Source organism: Poecilia reticulata, linkage group LG2 (genome assembly GCF_000633615.1).
Source record: "Poecilia reticulata strain Guanapo linkage group LG2, Guppy_female_1.0+MT, whole genome shotgun sequence".
Classification (NCBI taxonomy): Eukaryota; Metazoa; Chordata; class Actinopteri; order Cyprinodontiformes; family Poeciliidae; genus Poecilia; species Poecilia reticulata.
Window position 1 is genome coordinate 24,252,912 of NC_024332.1, and position 19,856 is coordinate 24,272,767.

The 19,856-nt window shown below is 41.1% G+C and overlaps 1 protein-coding gene across 1 annotated transcript in view; it reads left to right on the forward strand.

Moving 5' to 3' along the window:
• Positions 1–643: 643 nt before the first annotated feature.
• The window catches only part of mao (monoamine oxidase), a 38,669-nt gene continuing 19,456 nt past the window's right edge, over positions 644–19,856 (forward strand). Inside the window, exons 1-3 of the mRNA XM_008437263.2 lie at positions 644–951; positions 13,952–14,046; positions 15,064–15,201. Coding sequence (XP_008435485.1) covers positions 771–951; positions 13,952–14,046; positions 15,064–15,201 — 414 coding nt within the window. The 5' untranslated portion in view covers positions 644–770. The remainder of the gene's footprint in view (positions 952–13,951; positions 14,047–15,063; positions 15,202–19,856) is intronic.

The following is a 19,856-nucleotide window of genomic DNA, read 5'->3' on the forward strand; positions in this document are numbered from 1 at the left end:
CAACTTAAGATGAACAGAAACAACATTTTTAAGTTTTGAAAAATCTTTTTTAAGTATAATTTTTAAAGTAAAGTCCACTTATTACGTTTTACAGTGTACAGCTCTAGAATGGATTATATATGGTCTGCATCTGCATTGCAGCTCAACACTTTTTATTAATGTTAAAAGTGAAAATTTCACACTTTTCATTAATTTTATTCACAGTGAAATTTTCGCAGACAAAATCTAAAAATAATTTTTTTWAAAATGAAAACCTTGGATATAATAAACTATTTCTCGTTTATTTACGAGATTTCTTAATTCATTCAAATTTAGTAGTAAATAGAACCATAAACATCTGAGCACATTGGATGAATTCAGCAAATATATTTATAACAAAACTGTGTTTTTAAACATGACAATTCAGACTTCATGTTTAATTTGTGCAGAAGAAGAAATTTAAAAAAATGACTATGATCTCAAAGTGATTTGAAGTTGAACTAGTTTTTTTTTTTTTTTTGCTTTTTTTTTTGCTTCCCACGGCAAAAAAGTTGAGACAGCACAGCTGTGAAAGCAGGATAGTTCTCCTGTTTTTATGGTTTTTGGAATCAACTCAAAGATTTTCGATCATTCCGCCATCAATCTTTGACTGGAAAAAAAAAACCTTGATAAGAGAAGACTTTGGGCCCGGCAAATCTTATCTGATCAGGAGTGAAGTTCAGGTCCTGTTCACCCCGCAGACCCACGGACACCTCCCTGAATTAATCCTCCTTCCCCGGCGCCGCTTTACTATGTGTGGGCGGAGCCAGGTGGGAGTGGGCCTGTTTAATACAGATGCGCTCCTCGGTGTGCAGCCCTGCGTTCAGCGGCGATCGGACGGTTCGGTTCGGAACGGAGCAGAGCGGCAGACGGGAACCATGACTGCACCCAGCAACAACTACGACGTTGTGGTGATCGGAGCGGGGATATCAGGTAAGGAGCGACTTCCAGGGATGATTATTGATTATTGGGGAGACTTGAGTCCGGGCGCTGTGGGCGGGGTGGCCGGCGCAACTGTTGCACCAGAGCCGCTGGATCACCGCAGGGGGAGGAAACGGACACAGAGCGATCCGCTTCTCCTTATTCCGGTTTCCATCCACGTATCTCCCTGCCCTCCCTCCGCTGCTTTACTGCGGGTTAAGTAACGGCTAATCAGCCGCAGCGGACTTTGTATTGCATAAGAGGAAGAGGAGGGCTGCTGGAGGAGGGAAGGGTGGGCATAAATCATTCCTGGTTCCATCAGTGAGGCTGAGCAGCTGTTGGTTTCACCGCTGCTGCTTGTTGTTGTTGGTGGTGGTGATGGTGGTGGTCACCTTCTGTCAGAGGAAGCATGGAGGAAGCTCGGTCATGGAGAGAGAGAGGGAGAGAGAGAGAGAGAGAGAGAGAGGCCAAGTAGTTCCAGGAATCTGCCCGAACAGATGTTGTTTCATGGGGGGAGGCTGCTCTGGCTCCACGGCGACACAAACTTAAATCACGGTGATGTGATTAGCCTGGAGCAGAACACGACTCAAGTCTGCTGCCGTTACTATAGTTACTACAACTTTCTGAGGTGTAAAGGCCTACACTTTTAAACCCACAATTTGTTTTTGTTTTTATTAAAATGAATGCTYTTGTTTTCTTCTCTCTCTCCATCCTCACAGCCAATGTACATAGACGACTGTCTATGTACTATGTCCATGCCAGCATGCCTAGGTGGGCCCCATGTGGGGGAAAGGAGGGCTGGTATATGGGTCCCATATGGGTTTGCCCATGTAGGGCCTCAGCCTACATGGGCCCTAAATGGACAAACCCAATGTGGGCCCACCACCATGTGTAGGGCCCATGTGGGCTGTGGCCCTAGATTGGCAAACCCATGTGGGACCCATACGGTCTGCCCTCCTTTTCCCCACATGGGGCCCACCTAGGCATGCTGGCAGGGTTGTAACACATTGAGACGCCGGCCTAGAGAATAATTTTCCCGCCATAAGCGCCGCTGCTTACAGCTGAATGACGTAAACTTTGTGTTAAGTAAGTTTAAGAAATACAGCAGAACCACTTGTAAAAAACACAACCTTTTATTTTTAAACGATATTCTTTTTGGGTAACAACTGGGCCATTAATGGTGATTATATGGTCACAGTGATTATATGGTCAATGGAAATTCAACTATTACCAAGTTACCATACCAAGTTACCATTCCTTCCTAAGTGTAATTTTTAATGTTCATATACATTTCTGTCGTAGTACACATCTTAAACTTATCAGATAACAGCACTATGGTGTTGAGAGAAGACRGTACAGCTCAAGTATCACTGCTATTCATTATCAAGTTAAGCAAATGATTACTGYGAATGACAAAATGAAGTTGTTACCTCGAGAAAACCAGCAGGAAAAAAGTATACAARGAAATTGTCCTCTCCAGGCTTGTGTAGCAAGCACTTTTCTCTATTATTTCTCTCACATTATCCAGTTTTCATTACAAATGAGTGCAAAACTTTGTCAATATTCCACTAATGTTGAAAAACGACAATTTTGCGACTGTGGTTTGTCCATTAAATAAGAAACACAATTAAAATCACACGTGAAGAAGTTTGTTCGCAATCAGTCATTAAAAAACGCGCCTCGCCATCTGTCATYRTCTTCTTCRAGGTTTCCACCASCGGCAACATCTGACTGYTGGTCATGTGACTCGTGTGATGTGAGAAATAGAAATGTTTCTATTGTAGTTTTGCAAAACAAACCATTTTTGATTAAACTAAAAAAAACACCTCATGATAATGCTGAAACTTTTTATCAAAAAACAAATTGTTGTTTTTTCCCCCAAAATTGGTGTCTCCATGAAGCAAACTTATTTGCGAAATATCAAATTACACAGTGATTATATGGTCAATGGAAATTCAACTATTACCAAGTTACCATTCCTTCCTAAGTGTAATTTTTAATGTTCATATACATTTCTGTCGTAGTACACATCTTAAACTTCATCCTCAATGGTCTTAAAAGTCTTAAATTTGAGTTGGTTAGACTTGTTGCAGAAACCCTGGTTTAGTKGCCTTATTCCTGACAGCAGTGCACAGCAACAGGTGGGGGAGGGCGAGCTCTCTCCTCTAAACCGCAGCAGTGGTAGGACATTACTTTATGGCGCTTGTGTTCATTGATGGCCACGCCGTTCTGTTCAGGGTGGTGGAAAACAGTGCGTACCCCCCTAAACCCCTTCGCCCCCAGTGACCACTGCCCCCTCCGTCAGTCTGGCAGATCTATCGGAAGAATTTAGGTCAGTGTCAGGTCAAATACCAGTCAAACGGTGAAWACAGCTCCTGCAGAGGAAACGTTCATTCACCAACACAACGAGGCGCTGATGTTCCCCATCAGGCCGCCGTAATCACGCCGTTTGTTTCACCGCTGACCTTCTAACGCTAACCACAATCAGTGTCCAATCAGAGGACACGTCCCTGTCCTCTCCTCATTCGYGCTTCATCCCTCGCCTTCCCTGTGTTTGCTCCCGTCATTTTCCTGCCTGTGAGACAGTGGGCCGACGCTTTCRGAGGAAACACTCAATGTGTGTGACAGGCTGTTATCAAACCCGGCGAGCCAAGGGCACGCCGAGGAAGAAGAGACGCAGAAATGATGAGGGAGAGGAGGGAAGCTCTTCCCCTCGTTTTTATCCCCCCTCAGCAGGTGCTGGCGACGGTAACTTAATGAGGTAAACACAGGAAGGGGCAGGAGGAGGAGGAGCCGAGAGTTTGGGGAACGAAGAAAGGGAAATGAGTTTGAAAACAGGGAAGTCGAGGGTCGGAGATGTGAAAACGGAAAGATGAAGGGAAGTGGTTTTAAAGTAAACCACCGATGAGGCGATTCTCAAGAGTTATTCCTAATAATCCACGAAGGGGAGGATTTGTGGAATGTGTCGACTGATGAACTCGTCCAGAAWTGGACGTGGCTAGCCAGGAACAGAGCATTGTTCTGAGTACAGAGAGCAGGAAGTGCTTGTGTTTACACATTCATAAGGACACAGTGTATGGTCTATTAGCCTAAACTCTGGACGTGATTCTGATCAAAGTAAATTCCTCCATCTAAGGCTTAGAGATCAAAAGCACCAACGTGCAACCTTGTTGCACAGCGCAAATATGTGGACTCAAATTCARTCTATGTTCTAATACAAAAGTTGACTCAATCCCTGGGTAWCATTAACCAGCTGTCATATTGACATAAGTGATCCTTATAAGAAATAAAATCAAATTTCCTCTTTTCTTGCTGGTAAATATGTGAAAAAAGTGTTTCTGTTGCACAAATACAGTCGATAAACCACCACAACTTGGAGCAAAACGTTTTGTTTTTTTTGCTGTGTTTTCATTAAGCAGTTATTTTCGTAATTCCAAGCTGTACTATTTAAAAGTCATGCGATATCATRGAGATGGAACTGCACATAAAAACGGCCCTTTATTAACCATTCAGACTACCGACACATAAAAGACACAGTCAGATGACAGAAATAGTCCAAATAGTTTGGATGTATTTTTTCTTTATTTCCTTCTTATGGAAAGTTTGTTTACATCTTAGAAGGGAGATGAACAGCCCATGTTTGACCTGTCTTGCTTTTGCGTTTTGCACATAGGTTTGTGACGCATTTCTATCCTCAAGAAAAAGCCATAAAGCTCCATATATCTAACAAACGGGATATTAACATATATGGAAAAACCTTACGATGACCTTATATTGTAGCAGAATGTACAGTGGCCACCATGAAAGACTTTCGGTATTCAAATATGCCACCTAAACTGATCAGTACGTTATTGTGAGGTAATGCTAAAGTATTGAGAGGTAATGACGCAAAAGAAACATTTTACCTCATGTCCGCTAAGGGGCTTCATACAGTTTTAAGAAATGCCTGTCATCCTTAAATCTACATATCAATCAAGAGTTGAAATTAAAAAAAGGAAGAAAAAAAACTGCATTCTGTCCCTTTAAATAAAACTGAGCGTCTCTGTGTCTGATCACTAGAGAAGTCGAGTCCGGGCCTCAATAGAACCGGCCCTCAGAGGCATAGGCGTAAATCCCGGGGGGGGGGGGGTCGTGGAAAAGTCTAGAATTGTCCCCCCCCAAAAAAAATAAATAAATAAAAATTGAAGAAACGTTTGCGTTTAAATAATATGATTATGAAAAGGCAAAAAAAAAAACAACAACAACAAAAACTAATAAATCTGACATTTATGTCAGAAAAATATAAGAATAAATGTTTAAGCCCCCCCTACCATTAGTAGAACAATGGTTCAGTCCAAAATGTAGGCGGAGCAACAGCAGCTGAACCACTGGCTGGTCAGAGGCGCTGAAGTGAGGAGCTAGCTGTTAGCTGTAGCTCTGCATCACAAATAACCCCCCTCCCCGGTAAGTAAATACTTACAGCAAAAGACATGTAAACATTTTATTTACTTTTACTGCTCAGTGGGAAGAAACACATGAACAATAAAAATCAGACTGCAGTTTATTTCATTACTTTGACTGACAAGCTGCCTCATTAGCAAAACTGCTACACTGCTTTCATAGACTTAAGCTTTCCTGTCAAAGGTAGCAAACATCTAATTTATATTTAAGTCTTTAAGTTTTAGTTAATTAGAAGAGTTTGAAACGGGAGGGAGTCTGAGGAGTGGCCGACAGCTGTGTGATGATAAGCTCTGTGTGTGGGAGCCGAGAACAGAAGCGAGAACAGATAGAAATTTATAAAACGTTATGCCTTTATTTCTCATTGTCTTCAATATAGAGTGTTTAAAACCACAAAATAAAATCTGAATATTTTTCTGTATATTCCCTGGTGCTTTAAGTGATACGTTTAAATTATGATACTGACCTGACAAAACTAAAAAAGGCTTAAAAATAAAGCAACTTAACAAGTTATAATTTAAATAGACCATAACTTGTATTGGGAGACATTTCAATAAATTAATGTTTATGAGAAATTTTATTAAGAGGAGTTRCTCATTGAAGCTTTTTTATTTAGAACCTTACATTTTTGTAAAGGTGTAGCAGAGATTAGATCAGTCAGACTGAACAAAACTGCTATTTAAGCAACATTTGAGTTTTACTTTTCTGCAGGCTGCTTACTGAGAATAAAACATGTTTGATGTGTTTACTAGTCATTTTTGGTCCTGCAGCTCATTTTACATAACATTTCACTGCAACTTTGCCGGCCCCCTGCTTCCCCCTCTTCAGAAAATTGCTCTTAAGACATGTTCCTGTCTATGGCCCCCCCCCCTCCATAACGAGATGGGATTTACGGCCTTGCTCAGAGGTATTTCAGCCTGAGAGCGGTTCAGTTTGAGGGTCTGCTTTTCTCTCGTGTTTGAATGCCGTTGAATAATCCAGAACCTGATTCTGGTGAGTCACTGCTTGTCAAGGAGGCGCCAGCGTGAGGGTTTCAGAAAAAACAAAACGCACAGGATCAGTCCGTCAGTTTACTTAACCAGCCTGAGTAGAAAGACCTTCCTGCGTAACGTGTCTGAATCTGAATACACCATAAATCCAGTGCAGTTTACTTTACAGAAAGCTTTTTGGCTCATGTCTTGATCATAGTGATTGGTGAGATTTTTCCGTATCTAAAAACAGGAAGGCAAGTTTGTGATTATAGCACTCAGTTCTGATCCTATTTAGAAGTCATCAGGTTTGTTATGGATGGTGCGAGCCATAAATTCTATTGTTTGCAGGGAATAAATAACAGCGATAACAGTAAATGACTGAAATCTGGATTGTTCTTACTGTTCATGTCAGTATTTCAGCGTGACCTTCACTGTTTTAGTGCGACTGATGAATTTGGGTCCTAAGGACAAAAACACTCAGGCAAACAGGGATTTTCCTCCTAAAAATTTTAGCTGACCTCCCAAAAGGTTTTACTTGCCTGGTCTGGCGACCCGTATGAACATTTTCCTGGAGCGCCGCTGCCTCAGAGTGTCTAATGTAATATACTGACTGTGGTTTTCACACTCCAACATCAGGTCAGGCCGCCGCCTCACATTGCAACTTTCAAGGAGGCTTTATATCATCTCCAAAGCCGTCCGCTCTGAAGGTTTTAGTGTTTTTGGGTTTTTTTTTATGCAGTTCACATTTTTCAGGCTAAGGCGCCATAATACCTTATCGCTCATTCAGCAAAGCAAACTTACATTTTTCTGACAACCTGTCTAAATACCGTCAACGTGGTTCCAGAACCACATCACTACTTTCTGCTTCCAGCTGTGCAAACAGCAGAACATTTTATTAGAGCTGCCAGTTAGTCATTGTGTGTGTGTGTGTGTTTCCATTTCTAATTATGTGTATTCACGTTCCTCCCTGTTTTTCTTGGGTGTGTGTGGCCAGTAAAGCCATGAAGTGTGTGTCATAACCTCAGCCCTGTTAATCTTCTGAATCATAACACTGATTACATGAAGACATGGAGCTGATGGATGTTTGTACAACTGGAAGTTTCTCATCTCCGTGTGTGTGTGTGCGTGTGCGTGCGTGTGTGTGTGCGTGTGTGTGTGTGTGTGTGTGTGTGCGTGTGTGTGTGTTTCCAGCAGCACATCTGAGGGAGGTGCTCTAGGCTTGAACTGTCAAACTCTTTGAAAAATGATCAAGCTGAATTCACAATCCTTCTGGTAAATGTGTGTTTTACATTTGTGTTTCTATTTTAGGGTTTTAGAACAATGAAAATTCAACTTTGACAACAACTAGATCCATCTGACTACTTACAGAGCAAAGGCACATGCTGTTAAGGTGCTAAGATACTGCTAAAGACTCAAATTCAAAAGTACTTTATTAATCCCAAAGGGAAATTAAATGCTGTTGTAACTCATTAATTTAGATTCTTAAAAGAGTTACTGAAGATGGTGATGGCTGTTGGCAGGAAAGACTTCTGCAGCAGTCTGTGCTGCACTAAGTCTGAAGAAACCTCTGACTGAAGATGCTATGCCTTCCCAAGACAGTACCGTGAAGAGGACGGTCAGGGTTGTCCATGATTTTCTTGATCTTATGAAGAATCCTTCTTTGCATAATCATCTCCAGAGGTTTCACAGTCGATATGAAACAAAGTTTATTAACCTAAGAATCTAAGGTGCGGCGATAAACTGGCAGACCAATCAGACGGCCCAGATTTTTATTTTCAGGTAATCGGCAATACTCTCATGTGAAACCAGCTATCTTATCTACCTCCACAGGTCGGAAATTCAGCCACACTGTGTTTCTGTTGGCCATATAATCACGCAAATTGAAATTACAAAAATTAATTTGCTTAACGGGAGTACGCTAATTTAGAAAAAAACACGTTTTATACATGTATTTTTTATTTTGGAAAAGTCTGCAGTAGGATGAGGTGATTTTTCGGCTGTGTTGAAATTTGTGTATTTAGCGAAACTGATGGAAACATTTTCGCTTTACACCAGTCATGTGATCAACAACCGGTTGTTGCTACTGGCCAAAACGATGAAGTCGACAGGAAGTGGTAGCAGGTTGATGGTGCAGCGTGTTGTTTTTCATGTGAACAAACTAGTTTACGTGTTTCTTATTTATTGGAAACACGTATCAGTGAAATTAGGAATCGGCAAGTCAGGCTTTTTAAAGATCGGTGATTGGCCAGAAACCCGCTAGCAGATTGTGTTTAGCATGAAAATCAAAGTCAGTTGAATCAAACACGTGAGTTCATTGAAAATGTAAATTTTTGAACCAAAGTGCAGCAAGTCTAATTTTATTTAAATTTATGAAAATAACTCACTGGTATAACATTTGACCGAAATCGTAAAGACGCACTGTGGAGGGCCTGAAGAGCCACATGGGGCCGCAGGTTACAGACTCCCTGGTCTGGGTCTCTAAATGTTCTGGTTAATACTTTGAAAAGGTCAAGTCGTCTGTTCGGTTTCTTGGTGACTGACGGTGTTTCGACTCATTTCGCTGCTGTTAGACGGCTGCGGAAAGCGTCTGCTGCTGGGGAACACGAGATGGACCTAATGTGATTGCTCTGCGCTTTGTAAATGCCTCCCCCAGCGTAGATCGATACGGAGCCTGTCGGGGGCCCGATGCGAGTGGCAGGCTTGTCAGTCAGCCCCTGTTGGATCTCTCTTGTTTGTGCCTGCGTGTAAATGACACCCTGATCCAGACGAGACAGGCTCGCATTAAGGAGGGAACATGCAGACGTCTTTAACCAGAGAGACACTAGTTTGACTTTTAACTCCACAGAGCTGGAAGACAAGATGCTGACAGTTACATAAAACACTGTGGCCTGCTTTAGAAGCCTTTTTGCTTTTTACTTTTTGTTTAATCACCTTTAAAGGTCTCATATTATCAACCTATTAGATATGGATAACCCATGTAAATCCGTATTCCAGTTCACAAATGATGATTTCAGTTACTAAGGGAAAGAGTTATCCAAACCAACCTGGCTTCTATGTAATTGTCGTGTGACATGCGTCATAATTCTGCATCAGAAGAAGCCAGACGCAGTGAATCCAATCTCAGAAAATTCTGATTATGTACTTATAAAAGAAATCCCACCACTCTGAGCTCTGACTGCACATCTAGACAGATTTCTCTGTACAGCTTACAGTCAACGCTCCACAAAAGACCGTCGCTGTTAGCTGTGCTTTGTTTTTCTTTTTTGTTTTCTTCGTCTTGTTATGATCTTGTGACGATTCGTCGCTGAATAAACTTAAGATCAATACGTAAATGGCTCCATCCATTATTACGTCCATAAACTGTTCGCTGCTGCTTGACGTCGACGTTCTTCTTCTGCGCATGCAGGTCGCCTTCACGCTGAAGWCTGACTGCGATCGGGTTTAATTAGTAATGTCAACGACCATGTAAAAAAAATAAAATAAAATTACATTTCAGGACAAGAAATTGGACTTGTTGTTGGSTAGGTCTAAAAGGTGCACGTCTTTTATGAAGTTTGATTTTTGTCTACAAAAAATTCCCAATTTCACATTAATATGTGATGTTGTCTAATTGAAAAGGAGCTCTGTGCTGTGTTTRAGTTTGGGACTTTCCCATTGATGCCAATTTTGCCTTTTTCTTACCGACTATAMATTTCTGTTGGTGCTCTCTCAAATTTTGTTTAGTAAAATCAGAGCTATCAGTGAAAAATTWGAGCAGTTTAAACATTTTTTACACTTTCTTCTGTGTTCCTGTATCAAAACCTGCCTTCACTGGGTTTGAAACTTTGGTATTGAGACATATTGAGACGACCCCAATTCTGCTTTTAATGCACACGTTTTGAACTCCTGAACCGGTCTGCAGGTGTGACTGCGTACAGTTTGCACACTCGTGATAAAAGCCAGACCAGAAGGTTCCGGGTCGCCTCACGTTTTCTGTCCCTGAAGAAAGCTGATGTGATTTAGACGCCCTGGGGGGACAGAAGCTGTGAGAGCGAAGAGACGAGTGAGCAGCAGCAAGGAGATAACGCCACGCACAGGAAATGGCCCTTCAAGGACAGCAGGGCTGGAATAGTCACATGATCACAGACCGAGCCGGGAGAAGATCCAACAGGCTCAGATAAACAACAAGTCCTGCAGGAATGCTTGTATTTACACGAGCTCTAACAGAAACATCTTTGGCTGGGAGATTCTCTGTGTAAATAACCGTTAAACTGGACAAAATCACCTCCGACTGTAAGAACTGTACGTCCACTCATGAGAATATTGTTTTATGTAGTTTGATTCGTCACATTCACACTAGACTGTGTGCGTATGACGAGTCTTTGAAAAATGTGGACAATAATGGAGCGGTGTCAGATTTTAGTGGTAGGATTTTGTCTTTGTAAAAGACCACGAGCCATTTCACCCGCTAGTGTAAGACTCTCGCGTTTGTTTTGGTTGTGTTTACCCAGAATGCCCTGCTTTTGGAACAGTGCTTGACGTACACAAATGCTTTCGAACCTTGTCAGAGTTCACTKCACCCGAACAGAGACCTGGGTTTTCAGACGGACCAGAGTTCGGTTTTTTTTTTGGTCAGCATCAGAGTTCAATTGCGCGTTTGCTCCTCTCGAGTGAACCAAACTTTCTAAGGCAAATGAGTTGGATTAAATCTGACTAAACGGGACTGGTGTCACACTTAATCTCAGTTCAAAGTTGTTATTGCAAAGCGGGAATGTGGTTCAGCGTGACGGACACACCACTTATCCTTCTTAAGTATGCAGCCTCGGCTCTGCGTTTCAAGGAATCTGCACCTGTTTGATGAACGTCAGCGTCTACATCTGTATATCATCTATCATGTCCCGAGGTGCAGAGAGGGAGGGAGAGAGAGAGAGGACTGCTTTCCCTCTCCTCACAGTCTCCACCATCGACCRGCTGACCTTTTCTGTCCGTTTAGGAATTCACTATATACAAACAACAGATCCTACGCAGACTTGCAAACTGACAAACATTAGCTGCCTTTTCTGTCCAAAAATGAAACAAAAACCATAAAGTATGACTGATTAGTGCACCCAGTGAGTAACGGAAAGCGATACATCATCATGGACCAGCCATCAGGCTCTTCCTGCTTCTCATTTCATGGTTATTACCTCTCCCTTGCTAGAAGCATGAAAGTCCTGACTTTCATGAGTTGTTTTTTTTWTCCAGCTCCGTATGCTGATATGAACTTCACGTTGAATTGATCAGATATGATTCGCGTTTCACATCAACATCAAGTTGAAACCAGAAGTTTACTAAATAAACACAAACCTAAATAAACACAAACATCTTTTTTCTCCTTCTGAAGGTACATCAGGCCAAACTTCTCTTGTTTCAGTTGCTAAATGCCACAATAACAAGAGAAAGAAATGGTCAGATTTATTTAATGATTTCTCATCATCATCTGGGCCAGATGATGATGTCACAGCTTTGGAAACCTCTGATAGGCTAACTGACACATTTCAGTTAACTAGAGGCTGACCTTTGGATATTTTTAAGGAACAACCGTTCTCTACTGCGAATAGAGAAGTGTTGAGTTGAACGAGGCGGCTGTTAATGTTAATTTAGTGTTTGGAAGCGTAGCCAAGACGGACTGAACAGCTTCGTTGAAACTAGCTAAACCTGCTGAAACTAGCTAGGTAGCTAGAATAAAATTCTAAACTGCAGAAAATCAATGTTTACAACTTCTCCATCTGTTTGCTGATTAGCCTGGTTGAAATTCTGCTGGAGGAATCCAAGTCAATGGGAGAAAACCCAGACTGGGCCGTGAAAGGAGATGAGAATCTAGCGGAATTGGGTAGGAAGGCGATTTCCAGGCTAAAGGATCGCAGCAGTCCCTGGGAGTTCAAAACATGGACACTTCTGGTTTTAACTCAGATATTCACCACAGGAGCAGGATACAGCTGGTTTGTATACCCAGTTAGATTTAGAGAGGTTGCTAAGGAAATAGTCAAAAACAAAAAACCTAGCAAGCTTTACATTCTTACGACCTTATTGAGTGAGACATTGACTGCCGTGTAAGTTATAGACAGACCATGTATGTACAACACAGATTTAGAGATGTTTATTAGATCATTTTTCTGTTTTTAAATAGAAAAATGACAAATTCCTCATGGATTCTACTAATATGTTCATTTACAGTTAAATTTCATGAGTGTGAGATTATAAAATATATTTCTATGCTTTTCTATTGTGTGTTCATTCAGTAATGGAGTTGAACATAAAAGGTTTTCATCCTAGTTAAGTTAAAGTAGTGATTTATTCTTATGGATCTTCTAGCTCCCCACACACACACACACACACACACACACACACACACACACACACACATATATATATAAAGTTCTTTTTTATCAATTAAAAAGAAAAAAAAGAGGAAGCCTCGCTAATGGAAAACCATCTCTGTGATCTGAGTGTTATCTCAACAGGACGTTGGGTTTTAGCAGTGATAGCTGTAGGCATAAACAAGAGACGCAGACAGAGCCTGTTTGTTTTCCAAGACAGATGCTGCCCTTTTGAGCCGCGCGCAGGTAATGGCATCAATTTAAAGGCAGAAGATTTGTGAGCCGTCTCTGGTCCGGGCTGATGTGCTTTCATAAGCTCGGCTCAATGGGGGGAGTTCAGACAGGCAGGCAGGCAGGCAGGCAAGCAGGGCTGAGGCCGGATAAAACCCTACAAACTGGACTTAAACTGGTTTAAACCCTGCTGGTCTCAACAGGCTTAGTGGGACTCAGGAGGAGCAAGTTGTGGGAAGAGGTGGGGGTTAGTGAAGATGTTGAGGGAAGAAGAGAATTTGGGCCAAAGGACAGGAAAATATTTACACAGATGTGGTAACCTGGTGAGAGGAGCGGTGGGATAGTTTGTGAGCTGCTCTGTGTGTGTCTGGACCAAAAACTGGTTCGAATCTTAGAAGGAAGATGTTTTATTTCCTTGCTGTACTGAAAGACTGAAGACACAATAAAATGATCACGGCCATTTAATATTGTTGTCAACAGAGTGCTTGCAGGAAAAATAAAGTTTTCAATTGAGATCACAGCAAAATCTTCCCAAAGTATCTTTGGTCTAGTTTCTAGTACAAATATCATAGTACATTTGAAATGAGACAAAACTAACATACAAGTAGATTTTCAGCAAGAAATATGAGCTTGTTTTAAGTCAATAATATTGAAAAAGCAGTGATGGTTGCAAAGTCTAAAGGCTACTGGGAGGAAGGATCTGCATTAACGCTCATTTGTGCACCTAGGATTCACCGTCTAACACTAAGGCTTTGCTAACCAGAGATCTGCCCCCCAGCACCGGGTCAGACAGTCCATGACTGAAAGTGAAGCCGAGTCGTTTGCGCTGGTCTGTGTGTCTCACATGATCAGCACGTAGCTGCCTTGTGATTTATTGCTAAGAAGTATCCCGAGCCCTGCGGCGGTGTTTGTTTTCAACTCTCTGCACTGATCTGTGGTTATCAAAAGTAAAGAAAGAAATTTAAAAAACATACAAATGAACATATTTTAACCACTTACATCTCTCTCCTTTGTGTGTTTTCCTGTGTTTTTCAGGTTTGAGCGCTGCAAAGCTGCTAAAAGCGAGCGGGCTGAATCCTGTAGTGCTGGAGGCCAGGGATCGAGTCGGCGGCCGCACCTTTACTGTCCGGGTACGACTACATGGTCAGCTGTTTGGTACAGCAGGAATGTGCTTCTGGAATAAAGCCTTAAAAGGGCGGTGTTGTGTAAAATTGACTTTTTTGAGCTTCATGTCATGTTCCTGTTATTATAATGTTACAATCTTTCATACATATTCAACAGTGTATATGTATGATGTGCATGTAATAACATGTACAAGGCAAGGATTGCCAATCAAGGAAAGGAGTGTTACCTTGATTGTTTTTCCACAACAAACTCTTCTGTTTGAAGAGTCCTTTAATCTCCCATGACAACCATCCAGCTGTACAAAACACCTGGACCTAGCCTCACCTCCTTCAGTTTCCCAGCTACTGAGATCTGCCTCACAGAGCAGCCCTCCCCTAAAACTCCCCCACCCAGGTCCTTCAGACTAGCCAGCAGCAATTAGCAAACAGCTGGTGGAACTGCGCGTTTGCTGAGCTCATTATACTAAATAATTCTCAGAGCAATGCTGGTAAAAATATTGTTAAAGGGTTAATAGAGGAGCCATGTTGTCATGACTTCCTGGAGGCGGAGTTTCAGAAAAAGCTGGAGCTTCTTAAAGAGACAGAGGCCTAATTTCAAGGCATTAAAACACAGAGTCAAATTTCTTTTACCTGAACATTCGTTCTATTTGTGAAAAGACGGAAAGAATTTTTGGTTCCAGTTTATTTGAAGCGATGTGCATAAGACTGACACGACACATGTAAACATGAAGCAGTCTTCATAAATGTTTACAACTGTCATGAAGACTCATTCAGTAAATAATGACACTTAATTCAAAGTTGATGCTTTCAATGGACTTTTTCTACAAACAAAAGCATGGACTCACATTTTCTGAAAATGTTGAACTCTTGTTTTGTTCTGGTGCTTACAGTATTTTGTTCTGTTTGATCTCGTGAAATAATCGTTGCATATGTTTTGCTTATATAGCAGACTAAGCCCTGTTTTATACAACATAACTCTGACCTCTTTTTGGCACGCAATCTGTTTCCCTCTGTTGCTTCCAGAACAAGGAGGCGAAGTGGGTAGACCTCGGCGGGGCCTACGTCGGACCGACTCAGAACCGCATCCTACGGTTGGCTAAAGAGTACGGCGTCAAGACCTACAAAGTCAACGAGCAGGAACACCTGGTGCATTATGTCAACGTGAGTCCCTCAGTTTCATTAACTCCCTCACTTTTTCTTTCTGATGAAACATTAACATGTTCCTGAGATGTTTTTCTCTTCATCTTCCCCATTTCTGCTGATGGTTTCCACTTAAAGCTGCTGATATCCTGAGACTGTCTGATTATTATTCAGGATTTACAGACCCATTCAATAAATTACATCACTATTATTGAAAAGTCCATTTATTTCAGGAACTTTATCACTAAGGGAAAAACAAATTCTAGAGTAATTACACACAGACAGATGTTTGAAATCCTTTATTAATGGTAATTATGATGATTTTCTGCTTGCTTAATGAAAACATGACATTTCAAATTAGAATATCACATCAGATCAGAAAAAACAGTTTAAAACAGAAATGTGGGCTTAGTTAAAAGAATGTTTGAAAAGTTATTTTCAAAAGGTTCGTTTATTCTGATGAATGAGGCTCGTATATTTTAGTTTATTGAACATGGCTGTTTCTTTTTGTGTGATTCAATAGTCGGTGACTGCAGTGAGCAATTAGAGTTTAGATTTATGACCCAAATTGAAACGATATGCATGATGGTCGAGTCGGGCTCAGGCGTTTTTAATAAGCCTACAATACAGCCAGCACAGAGAATCATCTTCTCTGTGCAGGTTGTATTGTAGGCTTGTATAATAAGAACGCGCCATAAAACTCGTGTTCATCTACTTATCTAGTCTAAACAGAGGAGCAGGAAGCTCAAAGAGTAGTTAATTAGACTTAATTAGTCATGTCGGATCACGATTGGACACCATGTCCACAGCCTTTGTCAGGGTGGATATTTTAGACCCAAAATATCCACCCTGAAACTAAACTAAATCTTCACATGTTTTTGACAGAATTGTCTGGTATAGAATAGCTCATCGCTTTCTTTTGTTTCCTTTGTGAACAAAAAAATCTATTTTCTGTATTATCAGAAGCATAAAACCCAGTTCATAAATGTAACAGTTTGTAATATCTGTATTCCAACAAAGCATGAGTCCGGCCTTTTTTCTTAAAATACCAAAATTATGCATCCATTTCTTTCCTAAATGTTGGATAGTCAGCTGCATTCTTGCAGTCTGGCTTTTCATACTTTGTTCACAGACCTGAGATGTTGTGATTACAACAGTCAGGTTTTGTGTGAAGATTTGATAACCCTAAACCAGTTTTAGGGATTGTAGTGGATCATTAACTTTTTATGTTAAGAGCACAAGTAAAGTCACGTTGCCGTGCGGGAGAGAAGTCAGTGAAAAACAGGATTTAGCTATAATTACAGAGTTGACATTTTAAGCTGTCTTCATGCTAGTGGTTAGCACACTTAGCATGGCTGCCATTAAAACTTTTGGTCTGGTTTTTAGAGCAGATATTTTTAGTGTGCTTGAAATAAGGTAAAACTAATTTGCAAGTAACTTTTCAGCAAGCTTCAAGAGCTTGTTTTAAGTCAATAAATCCTTAATATTGATGAAAAAGCAGAGTACTTATAACATGGGAAAAATGTCTTGTTAGAAGTGACATAATCTGCCAGTGGAACCAGCACTTTCTATCAATATTAAGAAATTATTTACTTACAACAATCTTCTGTATCTTGATGAAAAGATATAGGAGCCACTTGAAGCTTTTTTGCTTAAGCTAGCTTTGTTTTTATCGTGATATTTTCACTAGAAACCGGACCAAAAATACTTGGTAAGATGTTGTGTTTTTGTGACGCTCACACTGACAACAGCTGGCTCTGGGTTCTTCCCTCTGTAACGCCATCCACACCGAAGAGTCTAAATTAGCATGTTGCTTTCACTGGCTTGGAAAAGATCAGATTTCCACATTTCCGACCAGTCGGTCACCGTTCAGGGTCAGTTAAACTGAACATAGATTAGTATGGAGCATCTTCAAATTTTGCTAATATAATTGTGACATATGATCCTTACAGAATATATTCGATTGGGCTCCAGCAGTGTGGGAGAGTCAAATCTCTTAAATAATCCTGGTTATTTTGCTTGGCACAGAGTTACTCACTTAGCTTTATGTGCTACAATTCTTGTTGAAGTTGTCTAAAAGTTTGCAGTCACTCTTGATAATTTTTTTCCCCCTCACATTGGTCACACCCTGGGCTACATTATCCTGACTATTAAGGACAGGAGTGTCTAAAAACCAAACCATATTGTTTCAGCCAGCAGGACAGCCTTCCTCTCTTCTCCACCATTAGCGACCAGAGAAGCTAGTCTTTGCCTAAGGGATTTCTGTAATGTAGTTTCTTAATTCTTTAAGTAAATGAAAGGCAAACAAAGAGATACCATTTCCCTTTGTTCTTTCTGTTCTTTGCCTCATATCTCGTTTGGGTGGGTGCACCACTTTCCCTGGCACAGCTGAGCTCCTTCACCTGATTAAATTATCCTTCACTGCCATATACTCTGATAGTCAGGTTGTAAAGCTGAGTAGTGCGGCTGGCAGCTCTCCCAGAGGCAGTGCAGGCTGTGTTTCAATCATAAGTGCAGGTGGACTTTGAGCTTTTGTTCTGAAGGTGTGGACTCAATAGCGTGCAAATACACTTACAAAACGTTATCTGGAAAATTGTTCAAATGTCCACCACCGTACACCGTAGCGTTCAATTAAAGCCGTAGTAATTTAACAGTGCCGGGCGTATAGCAGGGCAATTGAAGACACTGCGCTGCGTTCTATTATCTATTTTTGGCAAATCATTCATGAACACTTTCTCTTCTCTATTACTGTCTGTGTCACAAAGCAAATAGTACTGTTTACAGGGGCAGACACGTGTCGTATCGTTTATCATTTATCGTGAACATTTTCTTATAAGATTTTGATTTTGATCGTTGTCAGAAAAAAATTCCAATTATTGATATTTCAAAACCAAAACTGTATTGTCAGGGTTATTGTTCTAGCTATTTTTCTCCACTGTTTGTCCAGTGATGGTGTCAAAAAATATCAATACGTTAAATGATTAAACGCGTTTACTATGTGCCCTGTGTAGAACATTTCCATGGACAAAGTGAAACCTGGAGCAGCAGGTGTTATGAATTCAGTGCAGTGTGAAATAACGCAGAAAAACTGTTGAAGAAAAACGTAAAACCACAAGCATTCTTCTTTTTTCTCGCTCTCTTTGTCGGCTACGCTACGCACAGACTTGTTGCCATAGCAACCGGCAAACGGCAATGCCACTGTACGTATCGGGATTCAACACCAAAGAACGCACAAACATTTCCCACACAAGGAACAGAACATTCAGCCTGTTACAGTTTTAAGTTTTCAGGTTTGATGTTTATTGTTTGATTGTCAATACAATTATTGATAAGTGATTGCTGTGGTATATTAGATACTGCTGTGGAAACTACTAGATTAGCTAATTTAAACATTTGCTCTACTTTGATCTGTCAGAGCAGGTTTATAGGTCACCTTTTTGTCCTAACTGGACAACACAACGATTTCTGCAGCACATCTACATGTTAAGGTTGTCAAAGTCAAGCTAGCATCCTCCTCTCCCTCGCTAAAATTTTTCCCGACCATATCATGTGTTGTTGTAATATTGACAATTAGTAGCAAAACCCTGCTATTTGTCTATCTTTCTTTTCTATGTCATATCTTTCCATCGTACATTTAAGATTCAGCGTGTCATGTTGATAACTTGCCAGTTAAAACCAGTCATCATTGGCGAGTAGATTTTTTTCCCCTCCCAACAGGAAGCTGGCTGGCGGGATCTTGCCCGTGTGACGTCACACTGCAGCATGTCTACATTAGTGTTTCACGTTTTTATAATGACAACCATTCAGCTTAAACGCTGGTTGGGACTTTTCTATCCTTTCATCAAACTATAATAACTTTATCAGTTTATTAAAGGTACAAATGCAAATGCACTCAAAATGCATCCTTGTTTTGAGTTTTTATTTTTATTATGTTGGAATTTTGGCCCTAAGCCTCTTTTTGCAATTAAGCTGCACCAGTTATATAATGACTGCCAGTGAAGCGTGGTTTGGACCCACCACTGTGTCAGTAGCTCTCATGTTCTATTGACCTACTTCAGCGGCCGTCTGTCATGTCACCAGTAAACACACGAGCGGCAGTCGGAAAAGAAACCTCACACTGACTGTTGTCGTCACGTGAGCTCCTGCGTCTCCTTGGCGACTATCTACTGCAAGATGTATGATCGGCGCAGCACTCACAGCTTCCTGGCTGGTTTCCATGGCAGCCATCCTCATCAAAAGCGGCTCAACAAGACGCCTCTGAGTGGATGTTTTTGTGTGTGAGAGTGTGGCTTTGTATTTGATACAGTGTAAGGACCATTTTTCTAACAACTACTGTGTTGTGGGGACCGACTGTTTTGCTCCTCATGCTGCTTTGGTTTAGGGTCAGGTTAGGGTTAGGTTATAGAAATGAATGGAAGTCGATGCCAAGTCCTGGTGAAGATAGAAAGAGCCTGTACGCGTGTGTGTGTTTGTGCTTTAATTCTTTCGAGAATACAGATATGTGAAGAGGGGTGGAATTGATTGGCATCGATCGAACCGCTGACTCTGCAGAAACCTGGGTGAATCTGATTGGTTGGATGTCCGTGTTGAATATCGAACAGCAGCCTGTCACTGTCTGAATCCAAACACAGGCCGCTTTATTTCCACCGTATAACCTCCAGTAGAAATAGTCAATT